This window comes from Astyanax mexicanus, chromosome 2 (assembly GCF_023375975.1).
Source record: "Astyanax mexicanus isolate ESR-SI-001 chromosome 2, AstMex3_surface, whole genome shotgun sequence".
In the NCBI taxonomy this organism is placed as follows: Eukaryota; Metazoa; Chordata; class Actinopteri; order Characiformes; family Acestrorhamphidae; genus Astyanax; species Astyanax mexicanus.
This window is the reverse complement of record NC_064409.1, coordinates 1,853,722-1,869,087: the sequence shown is the minus strand read 5'-3', so window position 1 is coordinate 1,869,087 and position 15,366 is coordinate 1,853,722. Positions and strand designations below refer to the sequence as shown.

Below are 15,366 nucleotides of genomic sequence, written 5' to 3'. Positions count from 1 at the left end.
GTTTTTTTGTTTAAAGTGTATGCTCTCCCCAATGCTCTTTTCTTATTTCCTGCTTGTATCATTGAGACACAATTTGTCATCATGACCTAGAATTATATTATTATCATGACAACATTCAAATTTACCTTTAATTTCAGTCCCACAGAATGATTTCCACTGTTCTCCTTGGTACCAAAACTCTCTGTTGTTGATTACATTTATTTCCTTCCATTGTTGTGTAAAACCGTGGCGTCCTTGACCCCTGTGTTAATATATTGCTGTCAGGAATCAGGAAACTGGATGTTTAGAAAGTGACTATCTGTGACTGAGTCTATCAACAGTCTGGTTCAGTCCTAAAACTGTAAACACTTTCAGGGTTCAGAGCATCATGGGGTGAGGGGGAGTGTTATCTGGGGAAAAGGAAAGAGTTAGCATTGTTAGCAAAACCAGCTGATAACAAATTACACTGTATTTTCACATCCAAACACCATCATGTGAAGAACACACGCACAGATAGAAGTTGGACAGTACTGTGTGCATGCAGACATCCCAAGTTGTAAAACTTAATTTCAGGGTGGTACCCCCAGACCTGGACTTATATATGGACATATATTTATATATATATGTCACATTAACTCACCTCAACATGCCTTTTGCAAACATTTAGTCCTCCTTTGCCAATGCTAAAATTACTATTTCAAACAGTACAGCTTTTACCAGACATGGATATACTTTATAGTAGTCTGAGGTGAAATGAGTTTTGATGGGAGCCATGATGCTCCTGAATGCATCCCATCCAGGAGGGGAAAAACACTGATTGGCTGACTCACAGACTCTTTGTAGAGAACAGGCCAATCAGAAACCTCTCTGTTTTGCATGTGCTTCATACATATGCACATTTCCGAGAGACTTGGAACCGAGGGACGTTGTATGACTGATTCATTGAGACACAAATAAATAGTAGTGATAGTAAGTTGTATAATACTAGTGTTATATACTACTGTTGACATGCAGTGCCGCTTTTTGATTATTATTATATAATGACTATAATGTTATATTAAAATATTAATGTTGATAATATAATTTGGGATGCACTAGGCTTCTATCTGATTCAGCTGCATATGTGTTATCATATATGGAAATAAGTGCATTTTACAGAACATACAGAAGAATGTAAATCTATTAAAGATATTAAGCTTTAGCTGGACTGGAGTTTGTCTGGAGTTCTCTTGAGTCTCTGCACGGATCATCTTCATACTAGGCTACATACGTCTGCAGGTATAAAGTATAAATCAATAGGGAGTCGGAATGGTATATGTTTATACTTCTTTACATCCAATCACAATCAGATTCACTCTATCTAGATGGAGAGATTTATCTGGATCAGGGTTTTATTTTTTTGAACGATGAAAAGCCGGAATTAAAAACGAGCTGAAATGAAATAGGAGTAACAAGGTGATTTTTATTAAAATGTTGAAAGTTCAGATAATTGTGTGAAAATTTTAAAATAATTACTTTAGTAAAGTAAGGATAACCTTAACTTCTACTTAGGGGTGGGCGACATGGCTCTAATATAATATCACGATATTTCAGGGTATTTTTGATATATATATATATTTTGATTTTCGATAACGATATACTTGGTGATATAGATATAAAACTAAAATAGGAGGAATAAATAATAATAATATATAATATAATAGGAATATAGTATAATAGTATAACAGTATAATCATAATGTGGCAAAATAAATAATATAGCATTAAATAGTATAATGCAGCAAATAATATTACAGAATATTTAGTGCATGCATATAAACTGCAAACTAAAACAATTATACAATAAATACACCTAAAGCTTCACATAGACTACTTTTAAGACAGAACATCTCTATTATCACAATATGTATTTTTAATATCATGATATTTCTGTGTCACGATATATTGTATATGATATAATATTGCCCACCCCTACATCTACTTAAGTAACATAATCAAGTATTAGTAGTTTTTTGGGCTGCTTCCTTTGCTTCCTTTCTCTAGAACTTCTAGAATCTTCATTTTTAAGCTCATGCACTTCATTTTCCACCTTAAATGCAAACCTTTAAAATGAATGTGTCGTCTTCCCACAGTCCATCCCAGGGCAGGTAGAAGAAGCTGTAAAAACAGCGATCCTGGCTGGTTATCGTCACATTGATGGAGCAGTTGTTTACGAGAATGAGAAAGAGGTTGGAACTGCTATTCGTGCAATGATTGACCAAGGAGTCGTGAAACGAGAGGACCTTTTCATTGTCACCAAGGTAAGCACCATACATAGTCTCTGCATGATGTACCTGGAGTATTTTTGCTGCCGTCTTTTACATATTTAATATTTCCAGCTATGGTGCACATGCCATCAGAGACATTTGGTTAGAGAAGCCTGTGAGAAAGCCCTGAAAGACCTAATGCTGGACTACGTGGATCTCTACCTGATGCATATGCCTATGGGCTTCACGGTACTGTTAATAAGTAGATAATTCTCATATAAAACATGTAAATATTATTGTTTGTGCACAATAATGAATGCTGTATCTCAATCTGCAGCCTTCCAATGAGATTTTTCCTCTTGATGCTGAGGGCCAATGCATTTCTGATGACAGCAACTTTCTGGACACGTGGGAGGTAATTTAAGAACAATGTGAAGCTAATTCTGCATTAGATAATATATACACTACCAGTCAAAAAGTTTTAAACATCTCCTTTTGCCCCACTATATTGTTGTCTTTTAAGCTCTACAGGTCCTGTCAGTAATTAGAAACAGTACAAAATGTTGCATTAAACTGTCATGGCTGAAAAAAACTGAAGATTGCTGGTTCGAATCCCGGTCATGCAGCATGCCATCAGCTGCCTGAGCCCCGAGAGAGCACAACTGGCCTTGCTCTCTCTCTGGGTGGGTACAGTACAGTAGATGGTGCTCTCTCTTTCCCCTCATCACTCCTAGGGTGATATGGATCAGCACAAGGCTGCGTCTGTGAGCTGATGTATCAGAACCGAGTCACTGCGCTTTCCTCCGAGCGTTAGCGCTGTGATGCTGCTCAGCAATGCTATAGCATCAGCAGAAGTTTAAAAAGAGGCGGAGTCTGACTTCACATGTGTCGGAGGAGGCAGGTGCTAGTGATATCACTATTGATGGGGGATATACAGCTGAGTAGCAGTTAAATGTGTGAGACAGATTTACTTAGAAAAAGTAGAAGTCTTTTCTTTAGAGAAATTACAGATGAAGCCAGAGAGCGGTGAGAACTGTTTCCTACACCTTCAAATAAAGACACTTTGCTGCTACAGGAAGACGTCTGGCTGACCCACATGGCAAAGGCTTTAGCCATTAGCTTAGCTTAACATGATTGGACTAAGCCTCAGTTTCAGTCTCTTATAAGATAAAATAAAAAACTGTGCTCTCAGCACTAAAGCTACTGGACTACTGAAATATAGGAGTGGTTTGACTTTTGACCAGTAGTGTATGTATGATTATTTCTATAAATACATTTAAGTACATATGTATATATTTGAATAGGAAATGGAGAAGCTGGTGGACGATGGGCTGGTCAAGGCCATCGGCATCTCCAACTTCAACCACTTCCAGATTGAAGCCATCCTGAATAAACCAGGCCTCAAACACAAACCTGTCAACAACCAGGTAGCCTTTTTGGCACATTGTATTTTGTAGTTGATTAAATTAACATACAGATATAGAGCTCTGGAAAAAAATAAGAGAGCACTTAAAAATTATGAATTTCTTTGATTTTACCAAATTGAAATCCTCTGAAATATAATCAAGAGGAAGATGGATGATCACAAGCCATCAAACCACCAAACTGAACTGCTAAAACTTTTGCACCAGGAGTAAAGCAGCATAAAGTTATCCAAAAGCAGTGTGTAAGACTGGTGGAGGAGAACATGATGCCAAGATGCATGAAGATTCCACCAAATATTGAGTTCTGAACTCTTAAAACTTTATAAAAATGAACTTGTTTTCTTTTCATTATTTGAAAGCTCAGCATTTTTCTCATTTTTTTCAATAAATGCTCTAAATGACAATATTTGTATTTGTAATTTGGGAGAAATGTTGTCTGTAGTTTATAGAATAAAACAACAATGTTCATTTTACTCAAACATAAACCTATAAATAGCAAAATCAGAGAAACTGATTCAGAAACTGAAGTGCTCTCTAATTTTTTTCCAAATCTGTATATCCTTGTGTTTTTTCAATATAAAACTTTTCCTTTTCATTTCTCCCTCAGATCGAGTGTCATCCCTATCTGACACAAGTGAAGCTGATTGATTACTGTCAGTCTAAGGGTATTGCAGTGACAGCTTACAGTCCTCTTGGCTCTCCTGACAGACCGTGGTGAGAAAAATAAAACCCTTATCTTACCAGATACCAACAGGGTTGGGTATTTCTATGCACACAAACCTTGTTGACATGATCTGGTTATTCATTAATTAACCCACCCATCGCTGCAGTAACGCACAGTTAGCATATCTCTAATGCATCTCAACTGTAAGTGGCTTCTTTTTTTCTACAGGGCAAAGCCTGGAGATCCCTCGCTGTTGGAGGACCCAAAGATCAAGGCCATAGCTGCTAAATATAATAAATCACCAGCTCAGGTATCTACACTATATACACACATATTAGTGGAACATTTATGATGAATGCATTATGTCTACAGATGTGCAAATCCAAACATACACACACATACACATCTAATCCCTGTGAAGAGGTATTGCCAATAGAATAGGACACAGCTTTAGAGCTATTTAACCTTTTTACACAATGCCTAACGCCAGGCCTGGTCTAGAGTAGCATCATCTGTTCTCTGGAAAGTAGTTCTAGACTGAGGATGAGGTGGGTTCGTGATTATTATCCAACGAAAGCAGCACAAACAGTTTTTAATATTGAACAAACTGAATGAAGGATCTCCTAAGGTGTACATGACTTCACATGCTTTCTTAGAAACTGCAAATATTTTGCAATATTTTATTTTACATATGACATTTTATTACAATGTAAAGTATTGTAATAAAATGTAGTAGTAGTGTACAGCTTGTATAACAGTGTTAAGGTAATCCTTAAACTCTTGACTGTTTTCTCTTATTAACCCTTGTGTGGTGTTCATATTTTTGTTACTCGTTTACTTTGTTACTTGTATTTAATTCAGCAAAATTAAGCAATTCTACATTAAAATGCTTTACACATGCTCGCTTCACCTAAATTGCAAGCAATATAAACAGCTTACATGGTTAATATTTGCCCTTTACCTTTCTTATGTTACATTTCTTTCAAAAAGTGCTACTCTTTTTTGTATTAGTTTTTAATAAAATGTAAAAGAAAATGAATTAAACTCAAGATATGAGTAGAAAATTTGTTTAGTTTCAAATTTACAAATGAAGCAATGTTTATTAGCCCTTGGCCAAACATACTGTATGTAATATAAATGTGTGTGTGGGGGGGGGTGTACAGTGTGTGTTTATCGAAAATGTGTTTTGATATATGTTTTCCACAAACAATGAGCCAATGCCAATGAGTTTGAGTTAGAAAAATATTTTTTTAGTATCATTTGATGAAAAATGAAAACGGGTCCCACAGACCCGAACACCACAAATGGGTTAATTGTTAATTATTAATCAGTATTATTTATTCTTTATATAGTCTTATCGAAAATAAATGAGCCTGCAATCATGTGATGAAACATGATGACGATTAGCTGAGGTTCCATAAACCTTGCACTTGCATATTATCAGTATAAACGTTGTTTAATAGTATTTGCCCTGTTAAGTTGGGGAAACTTGTTTAAAATGTATTTATAATGACACCAAGCATACATATTTAGACCTATATATTTCGTTTTATTAACTGCTATGCACAGAAAAAGGCAGGTCAGTTTGTAAAGTCTCAGTCATGGCCACAAGTGTATATATTACCTATATATAGCTCTTACTCAGCCATACATTTTATGACCCTAAATGGCAATAGGAGGAATGTATGGATGTTGTTATGGAATGTAGACTTTAACACACACTTTCCTAATAAGGGCTTTGGGCTTGTAGGGTCACATGGTTTCTTGGTGGTCTATAAGAACCTATACGGTTCTCCAGTCCAGAGCTTTAAGATTGATAATCTGCTGTTGACAAAGATAATGACAATTTCCTGATATTCACCTTCAACACGCCTTTCCCTATCAATGTAGTTTTTAAAACATATATTTTTTTATGTTTTATAAAACAAAGATTGAAGTTTTTATAAGTGTTTATAAGCACAATATCAAAAGTGCTTATATGTGTGTCTTTGTTTTTCCTCAATAGCATCTGTAATAAAATGCTATTACAGGCAATTAGCCTCCAGGGATCTACTCCAAAGTCTGCTGCTTCTGTTGCTACCGATCCAAAAAAGTGCATTCTGGGTAACTATACAAATTAGGGACTAGATATGTAAATTTACAGAGGTAAAGTAAATTTACCTCAGCAACCACTTAGCAACACTATAGCAGCCAGCATGGATACCATAGCAACACCTTAGCAACCACTTAGCAACACCACAGCAACCACCACGACTACTATGGCAACACCTTAGCAACCACCAAGCAACCACTTACCAAAACACAGCAACCACCACAGAAACATAATAACACCTCAGCAACCACCCAGCAACCACTTAGCAACACTATAGCAGCCAGCATGGATGCGATAGCAACACCTTAGCGACCACCAGGCAACCACTTAGCAAAACTATAGCAGCCAACAAGGATACCATAGCAACACCTTAGCAACCACTTAGCAACACCCCAGCAACCATCACGACAACTATGGCAACACATTAGCAACCACTTAGCAACACCACAGCACCTACCAAAGTATTATAGCAACACCTTAGCAATCACCAAGCAACCACTTAGCAACACTATAGCAGCCAGCACAGATAGCATAGCAACATCTTCGTAACCACCAATCAAACACTTAGCAACAATATAGCAGCCAGCACACATAGCATAGCAACATCTTAGTAACCACCAATCAAACACATAGCAACATTATAGTATCCAGCATTGAGACAATAGCAACACCTTAACTACCACTAAGCAACACCACAGCAACCACCCATAGCAACCACTTAGCAACACAGTAGCAAACACTTAACATCATACCATGACCTGGGATACCATAGCGACCGGTGGAATCCATTTTACCTGTGAAACCATCCTGTGTTTCCTTTAGAAAATGCACTTTTCAAGTATTTATAACTATTTAAACTTTTATTATGGAACTCAAAATCAAACTCTCAATTCTAACATGCTAATTCTCCATGATTCTGCTCTTGTTATCAGGTTCTGATCCGGTTCCACGTTGACCGGAATGTTGCGGCTATTCCCAAATCCGCTAATCCTGGAAGAATCAAAGAAAATCTACAGGTAATAATGTTGGATTAAGTAGCGTGGGTAATGCACATGTACTTTCACATCAAATAAATATCCTCTATATCATGTTTTTAAATATTCTGGGTTTGTTTTTGATACAGGTGTTTGATTTTAAGCTGAATAATGAAGAGATGAACACCATTCTGAGCTTCAACAGGAACTGGAGAATACTTCCTATGGAGTGGTGAGTCAGGAGAGAATGTGGTTTTTGATATGATCTGTTTACAGCGCCCTATTTTAATGACAATCTTAATTTTTATTTTTATTTAGGGCTACCAAGCACAAGGACTTCCCTCTGAACGCAGAATACTGAGCTTCAGCCCTTCCCCAACACAACCAAAACATTCCTTTCATACTGCAATATACCACAAGTGTATATTTTTACAATAAAATATCTGTTAAAACTATTCTAATTCTATTATTCTAATCATTATGCTATAACTATATTTTATAAAATTTTATTTCTGTTAATGGGTTTGATTATTGAACTCGTTCATTGTTTAAAAGCATTTAACTAAAATTTAATCTTTTAAGCTCCTTAGCCACAATCTTACTTAACTGTAACAGCATGAATGAAAAACTGTTTTATGTGTTCAGGTTATATCAGTTATATATAAACAGAATATACGGTTTTATGAATGTTTTTGTGAGAGAGCTGATAAATATATAAAGTATATTTGATAGAATGACTGGCCACCTATCATGACTTACTTCAAAATTAACAGGTTCTCAAAATGTAATTTTTATAGGTATATGTTTAAGAAAAATGAACTTTTTTTGTTTTAAGAAAAAAAAACAGTGAGTTCAGACATCAAATAATGCAAAAAAAAATAGTTTACTCAATTAGAAACAACAGCACTAATGTTTTATGTAAGGAAGAGTTCAGAAATCATTTTTGATGGAAAAACCCTGATTTTTACTCATAGTTTAATGCATCTCTGCATGTTCTCCTCCACCAGTTTTACACACTACTTTTGAGTGACCTTATGCCACTCTAATTATTTTTGTCCAATCACATATCCAATGCAGTTGTGTCATTGTATAAATTTAATGTTTGTCGTTTTATGTTTCAACTTTTTTTTTGTTAGTTGTTGTTTTTGTAATTGACTACAGTATTTATTGTCTATATATGTCTGTTTTTCTATTGATGTTTTGTCTCTTTTGTATTTCATGCCATTAAGTGGTTTGACACATAAAAATGACAATATATAACTGATGCACTCACCCACACATGTAAGCACAAATGTATTCATATACAGTGTTAATATACACAGTTGATAAATAATAAATACAAATGGAATATAACAACTGAATTAAGACAACATGCTAGAAACTACAGCAGATTACAGTATTAACCTCAATATAAACATAGTATTTAACAAACGAACTAATATACTCATTCAAAGACATTATTATATTAAAGAGAGTAAAAAAATATGACATTAGATTCAGAGTAGCCTGCACTCATATTTTGTGTGTTCCTTCTTTTCTTCTTAAAATAAATCCAGTAGGTGGCAGTGTTTCCTTTAACACCATTGCTTTTCCTTGACGATAATAATATCCACTGCTCTCTGTGCATAGAGTCATGCAGTTTCATCAAAGCTCTACAACAATAAGAAAAAAACAAGCATTCTCTAGTTATGACTTTATACATACAGGCGCAAAAAATTAGAATATCATTGAAAACTTACTATATTTCAGTAATTGAGTCAAATATATGAATCATATATATTATACAGATGTATTACACACAGAGTGATCTATTTTAAGTGTTTAAATTATTTTATTGTTGATGATTTTAAAGCTTACAGCCAATGAAAACCCAAAAAATCAGTGTCTCAGAAAATTTTAATATTATATAAGACCAATTGATACTTTTGATACGCAGTGTGGGCAGTGTGCCAAATCCTGCTGGAAAATGAAATCCACATCTTCATAAATGTTGTTTTCAGCAGAGGGAAGCTGTAAGATATGAAGTGCTGTAAGATTTTGTGGGAAAACAAAACTGCACTGACTTTAGACTTGATAATAAAACACAGTGGATCAACACCAGCAGATGACAGACATGTCTCTCCAAACCATCACTGATCATCAGTACATTTTACATTTCATTTAAAGTAAATCAAGGGATCAGAGACACTGGAGGTCTAGTGTGAAGTTTCCACCAATCCGTGATGATTTGGAGAGACATGTCATCTGCTGGTGTTGATCCACTGTGTTTTATTATAAAGTCCAATGTCAACTTTTACGGAGATTTCATTTTCCAGCAGGACTAGGCACACTGCAAAAAGCACCACATTGCAAAAAGTACCCAATTGGTCTTATATAATATTCTAATTTTCTGAGACAGTGATTATTTGGGTTTTCATTGGCTGTAAGCTTCATAATCATCAACAATTGAAGAAATAAACACTTAAAATAGATCACTCTGTGTGTAATACATTTATATAATATATGAGTTTCACATTTTGAACGGAATTACAGAAATAAAGTAAATTTTCAGTGATATTCTAATTTTTTGAGATTTTTTGCACTTGTATGTATTTTTTGAGCTGCACTTTTAGCCCAAAATAATATTCTTGAGTGTTCTTGTCTCTATGCCATGACTGGCTGAGTAAGGTTAAAGTTAAAGTAGCAAAACATATACTGCAAAACAAGACTACAAAACTATCATTTAAAAAAAAAAAAAGACTCTTTGGAAAATACTTCTGACCTTGTTTTTTTTTTTTCTTAAAAGTGCTGAGTCACTCATTACCTGCAGAACTTTCACTGCTATCTCATAAGGTGACCTAAGGTGCTGCTATTAACTGATCAAATAATGAGTGAAGGCTTATATAAAAGAGTGAGTTCTGGGTAAACAGTCATATCGAGGATGTGGGAGTGGTTTAGAGAAAGTTTAATAACAGTAACAGCTTTGAAAGTAAGTAATAATATTAAAAGGAAAAATAAAAGTATATTTCTATACACCAACCTTCTTTAGGTTTCTTCTGAATCACGATATACCAACCTTTAACAGTTTAGTGATCAGAACCACATGACCCAGTGTTTAAAAGTAAAACTCTTGTGAAAAAGTTGTATATTTAAGTATAATACTTATGTACTTAAACTATATGCAGAATAATTTAAGTACACTTTTTTCTACCTATACTTAAATTTTTACCTTGTTAATCAGTATTTTTGTATATTTTGTAATGCATACTAACCCTAACACTAGCTGTGCTAATTTTGCACTGATGTCTTTAATAAAAATATATACTTAGCTTTTTTTTATAAAACTGCTTTTTTATGATAAAACTATACTTTTACTAAAAGTTTCTATAGGAGCAAATATTTCTTCAATAAAACTGTATACATAAATGATGTGTTGCTCATACTAATTAAAACTGTGCTGATAAATGTGTTAAAACTATACAACTTTAAAAGTTTACTTTTAAAAGTTTAGTTTAGTATAGTGTATGTAAAATAACTTTTACAGTTAATGCATGCAGCAATGAGATATCTTCCTTTTGTTTTTTTTTAACCAGTTTATATATGTAACTTCTCAAAATGAATGTGATAAGATGTGTTAAATATGGAAAAATATAAGAGCTCTTAAAAATGACGATTTTCTTTGATTTATCAAATTAAAAACCTCTGGAATATAATCAAGAGGAAGATGGATGATCACAAACCATCAAACCACCAAACTGAACTGCTTGAATTTTTACACCAGGAGTAAAGCAGCATAAAGTTATCCAAAAGCAGTGTGTAAGACTGGTGGAGGAGAACATGATGCCAAGATGCTTTAGAAAAAAATATTGATTTCTAAACTCTTAAAACTTGAATGAATGAATATGAACTTGTTTTCTTTGCATTATTTGAGGTCTGAAAGCTCTGCATCTTTTTTTGTTTGTTTTTTTATTTCAGTCATTTTTATATTTTTATTTGGAATTTGGGAGAAATGTTGTCTGTAGTTTATAGAATAAAACAACAATGTTCATTTTACTCAAACATAAACCTAAATAAATAATAAATAGCAAAATCAGAGAAACTGATTCAGAAACTGAATTTTTTTTTTTGAATATCTGCAAGAATATACTCAAACCAGACTATGATCCAGTATAATTTTGTAAGTAGTATGTTGTATTACTAATAATAATTACATAGTAATTACATTACCATGATCTGTGGTACATATATAAATATATAGCTGACCTTTGCATAAAGAAAGGGAAGATCTAAGTGACACTTAAGACACTTCAGTCCCAAAGCTCTTTTATCTCACTGGACAGTTTAGATACAGTTTAAAAATGTAAAAAATATTATTTATAGTAGTATTTTTTTTAATTCCATTGAATACTGACAGTAATGGTTGTACCAGACTTTATAAATATACGTGACTGCACAAACTGCACTTCACAGCATGAGAAGAAGCAGTGCTGAACTTACTTTTCTTCTCTCTTGGCTCTGAGATTCAGTGGGGTAGGGGTGGATTTGAGACGTGATCAATCAAACCCTGAGGCATGCCTTTACTCTGCCAAGCTTCCTGTTATATAACAGCCGAAGTTCACATGGGTTCACAGTTGCACTGCTGCTGCTGCTGCTGCTGTTACTGCTTTACTCCAGACCCTGCAGCATGGCATCTTCTATCCCCCTCAACAATGGAGCACGAATGCCTACTGTTGGCTTGGGGACATGGAAGGTAGGATACTTTAAAACTACTTTAAAACTGTATGAAGTTAAAGTTAGGGCTCTTCTGAAAGCAAACACCCAGCTTTGGGTTAAATTAATCAACAACTAATGAACTTTAATTTAAGTTAGTTTCCTAGACTGCAGAGCCAGTGCCAAATATACAAATATATATATATATATATATATATATATATATATATATATATATATATATATATATATAATTTATTTTCACTTTCTCACTTCAACTTCTCACTTTTATTCTTTGCAAAGTAGAATATATTACTTATATATTACTCACACTATGCTCTGTTAAACACACAAACATACACATACTTTGCTTCTTTTCACTTTTTTGCACTTTTTTGCATTTTTTGCATGTAAAGTGTAGTCTAGAAGGACCATTGTTTGGTTTGCACCATTGTTTGTAGTGACACCAAATCCCACACTCACTACCAGAGACCAACACCAGGCGTCACCATCCCAAACACACACACACACACACACACACACACAAACACACACTCACTATCTCACTATCTCGAGAGCCATAACCCACACCCATGAACACTTGGACTCATTATCTAGACTTTACAGGCAGTGTGTGAAGTGTAAATGCTTCACAAAGTCCTGTTTTCCAATCCCATTTACAAGTAATTTTTCATCTTTTCATCGCTGTTCTGTAAAATTTGTGCCCTGATTTTTGTTTTGTGTGTTTTTTGGCACCTCTACTGATTACAATCTGTTTTTGATTTGTGATCAATTGATTTTGTGATCATATAAACAGTCCAAACCCACATCCCAGCGTTTTATTAGTGCCAAATCAGTGCATCTCTCACCATGACTGGAAGTTACTTAGTTAGCAAAATACAATATCATAACACTATGTGTAAAATCCAGAAGAAGCATTCAAACAGTTAAATACAAATATTTAATATTTTTATATGCACGTTTTGGTCAGAGATCTTCTCCTCATGGCACAGATAAGTAAATGTAATATGTATATGAATATATATGAAGATAAATGAATATATCAGTGCTAAAACCTTCAAAAATAGCACTTAATTATCTATAATTCATGGCACATTTGTCAGTCAATGGGAATTAAGTGCTTTTTTAATGCTGTATGCACATCTGTGCAGTGTATTCATTTTTGTTTTTGTATTCATTCATCTATTCCTTGAATTAAGCACCTCATGTTTTTTTTTATTTTTTTTATTTTAATGGTCAGGTATATATTGTACAGTATATGCCTTATTATGCTGGTACTGTAAGCATAAGTTATTTTTTTGTACGTTTTTTTTTTATATTTCTGAGTAGATATGATGATATGGCTCTAAAATAACACAATATCACAATATTTTATGGTGATGGTATTTTTGTGATAACGATACTCTTGCCAATATGATTAAAAAACACTGATAAAAAAAATAAAAATCAATAACACACTTTCTTTCCTGCAAAAAAAAAGTAAAAATAAATTTTATTACTGCATACTGTCACATCTTTTGCCTGTTTTCTGTCTATTCTCATGTCTGTTATTCTCACGTGACCCGGCTTCTCTGTGTTTCTTCCCTGGTGTTTTTCCACTCACCTGTGTCCATTTGTAGCTCCGCCCCTCATTAGTCAGTCCCCAGGTGTTACCTGTTCTCTTTCCCGCCTTGTGTGTGTATTTAAGCGTCTCTGTCAGTGTTAGTTTGTCGGTTCTTGTGCGTTTACACGTCTGTCACGGCTGTGTTAATCCCGTCTGTTAGTTGGTCTCCCGGTCTCTGAGTTTCTGTTTGGTTTATGTTTTGTTTTCAGTTTTTAAATAAATATTACTTGCATTAGCGTCCGCTCTCCTCGTCCCGTCCTTCACACAGCGTTACACATACTATATGATATAGCACACTCATAACTGAGATATTAAAAACATACAAAAAATATATCAGATTTATAACAAAAGTCAATGATCCAGAATTATTAGTCATGACACTAATAGTAATCTATATTCCAAATGTCTCCATATATTCAGCATTAAAGTAAAATAAATGATACTGAACAGATATAATCTCTAGTCTCTAGTAGATATATAATGGGAAGTAATGAGAACAGTGATTTTTTTTTCTTTTGCAAAAAACATAATAAGCGGGTGGTTGATATGGCACCATATAATTTAGGGTATAATATTGTTCCCCATATTAAAAGAATGTTGCCGATATTATTGTGTTCAATACGATATGGCACACGATAGGTGAATTCACTATATCTGATAGCGTTAGAGTTAAATTACACAAAAAAAAGAAAAAAAAAGATTAAAACTACATTATACCGCTATTTGTGGTTTAAAATTGTATTAAAAACTGACGTTTATTGTATGTATTCCTGCAGTCCACTCCAGGGCAGGTAGAAGAAGCTGTAAAAGCTGCGATCCTGGCTGGTTATCGTCACATTGATGGAGCCTACGCTTATAGGAATGAGAAAGAGGTGGGAGCTGCTGTTCACGCCATGATTAACCAAAAAGTGGTGAAAAGAGAGGATCTCTTCATCGTCAGTAAGGTAGGAACTGCATATAATCACGACGTGGCTTTAGAAAAACTGCCAAGTCACTGACAGCATGCATAAATTTAGCCTTTGCCTTAAAGGGCTCAGAAGTGTGATCACTGGCTGATGAGTCACCAGTATAAATACTGTGCTCAATCCAGTACAAACAGTGATATTCAGTGGGAAATTGTACATTTTAAATGTTTAAATATTTTTTTTCAGCTTTGGAGCACTTTCCATGAGCGGCATCTGGTTCGAGGAGCCTGTGAAACGACCCTGAGTGACCTGAACCTGCCCTATATAGATCTCTACCTCATGCACTGTCCTATGGGCTTTAAGGTACTATTAATAAACATGTATTATAATAAAGAGCTTGCAAAAGTGCATAGTTACAACCATTACAACCTCAAATTTAAATGTATTTTATTGAGATTTTACCTGATAGACCAACACAAAGTAGCACATAGTTGTAAAATGTATTTTATTGTAATCAAATACAAATCTAAAAAGTTTTAAGTATTTAGCTCCCATTTACTCTGAAACCCCTAAATAAAATCCAGTGCAATCAATTAATCAATCGCCTTCAGAAGTCACTTAATCGGTTAATAGATTTAATCCAGCTGTGTGTAATTTAGTCTCAGCATAAATATATCTGTTCTGTGAAGGCCTCAGTAGTGGTTTGTTAGAGAACACTAGTGAACAAACAACATCATTAAGACCAAGCCAAGACGCCCATGGTCACTCTG

At 34.4% G+C, this 15,366-nt stretch overlaps 1 protein-coding gene across 7 annotated transcripts in view; it reads left to right on the top strand.

The window, feature by feature from the left end:
- Positions 1–15,366, top strand: part of LOC103040561 (aldo-keto reductase family 1 member B1) — a 74,243-nt gene that overhangs the window by 1,104 nt on the left and 57,773 nt on the right. For 3 of the 7 annotated variants that reach the window (XM_049475025.1, XM_049475024.1, XM_049475023.1), the window contains exons 2-9: positions 2,111–2,278; positions 2,357–2,473; positions 2,562–2,639; positions 3,529–3,651; positions 4,256–4,362; positions 4,541–4,622; positions 7,337–7,420; positions 7,528–7,610. In XM_049475025.1, coding sequence (XP_049330982.1) covers positions 2,111–2,278; positions 2,357–2,473; positions 2,562–2,639; positions 3,529–3,651; positions 4,256–4,362; positions 4,541–4,622; positions 7,337–7,420; positions 7,528–7,610 — 842 coding nt within the window. Of the gene's footprint in view, positions 1–2,110; positions 2,279–2,356; positions 2,474–2,561; positions 2,640–3,528; positions 3,652–4,255; positions 4,363–4,540; positions 4,623–7,336; positions 7,421–7,527; positions 7,611–7,696; positions 7,834–11,949; positions 12,108–14,467; positions 14,636–14,842; positions 14,960–15,366 lie in introns of those variants that run through there. The other 4 variants (XM_049475026.1, XM_049475027.1, XM_022671735.2 and 1 more) reach the window with 2 other exon arrangements.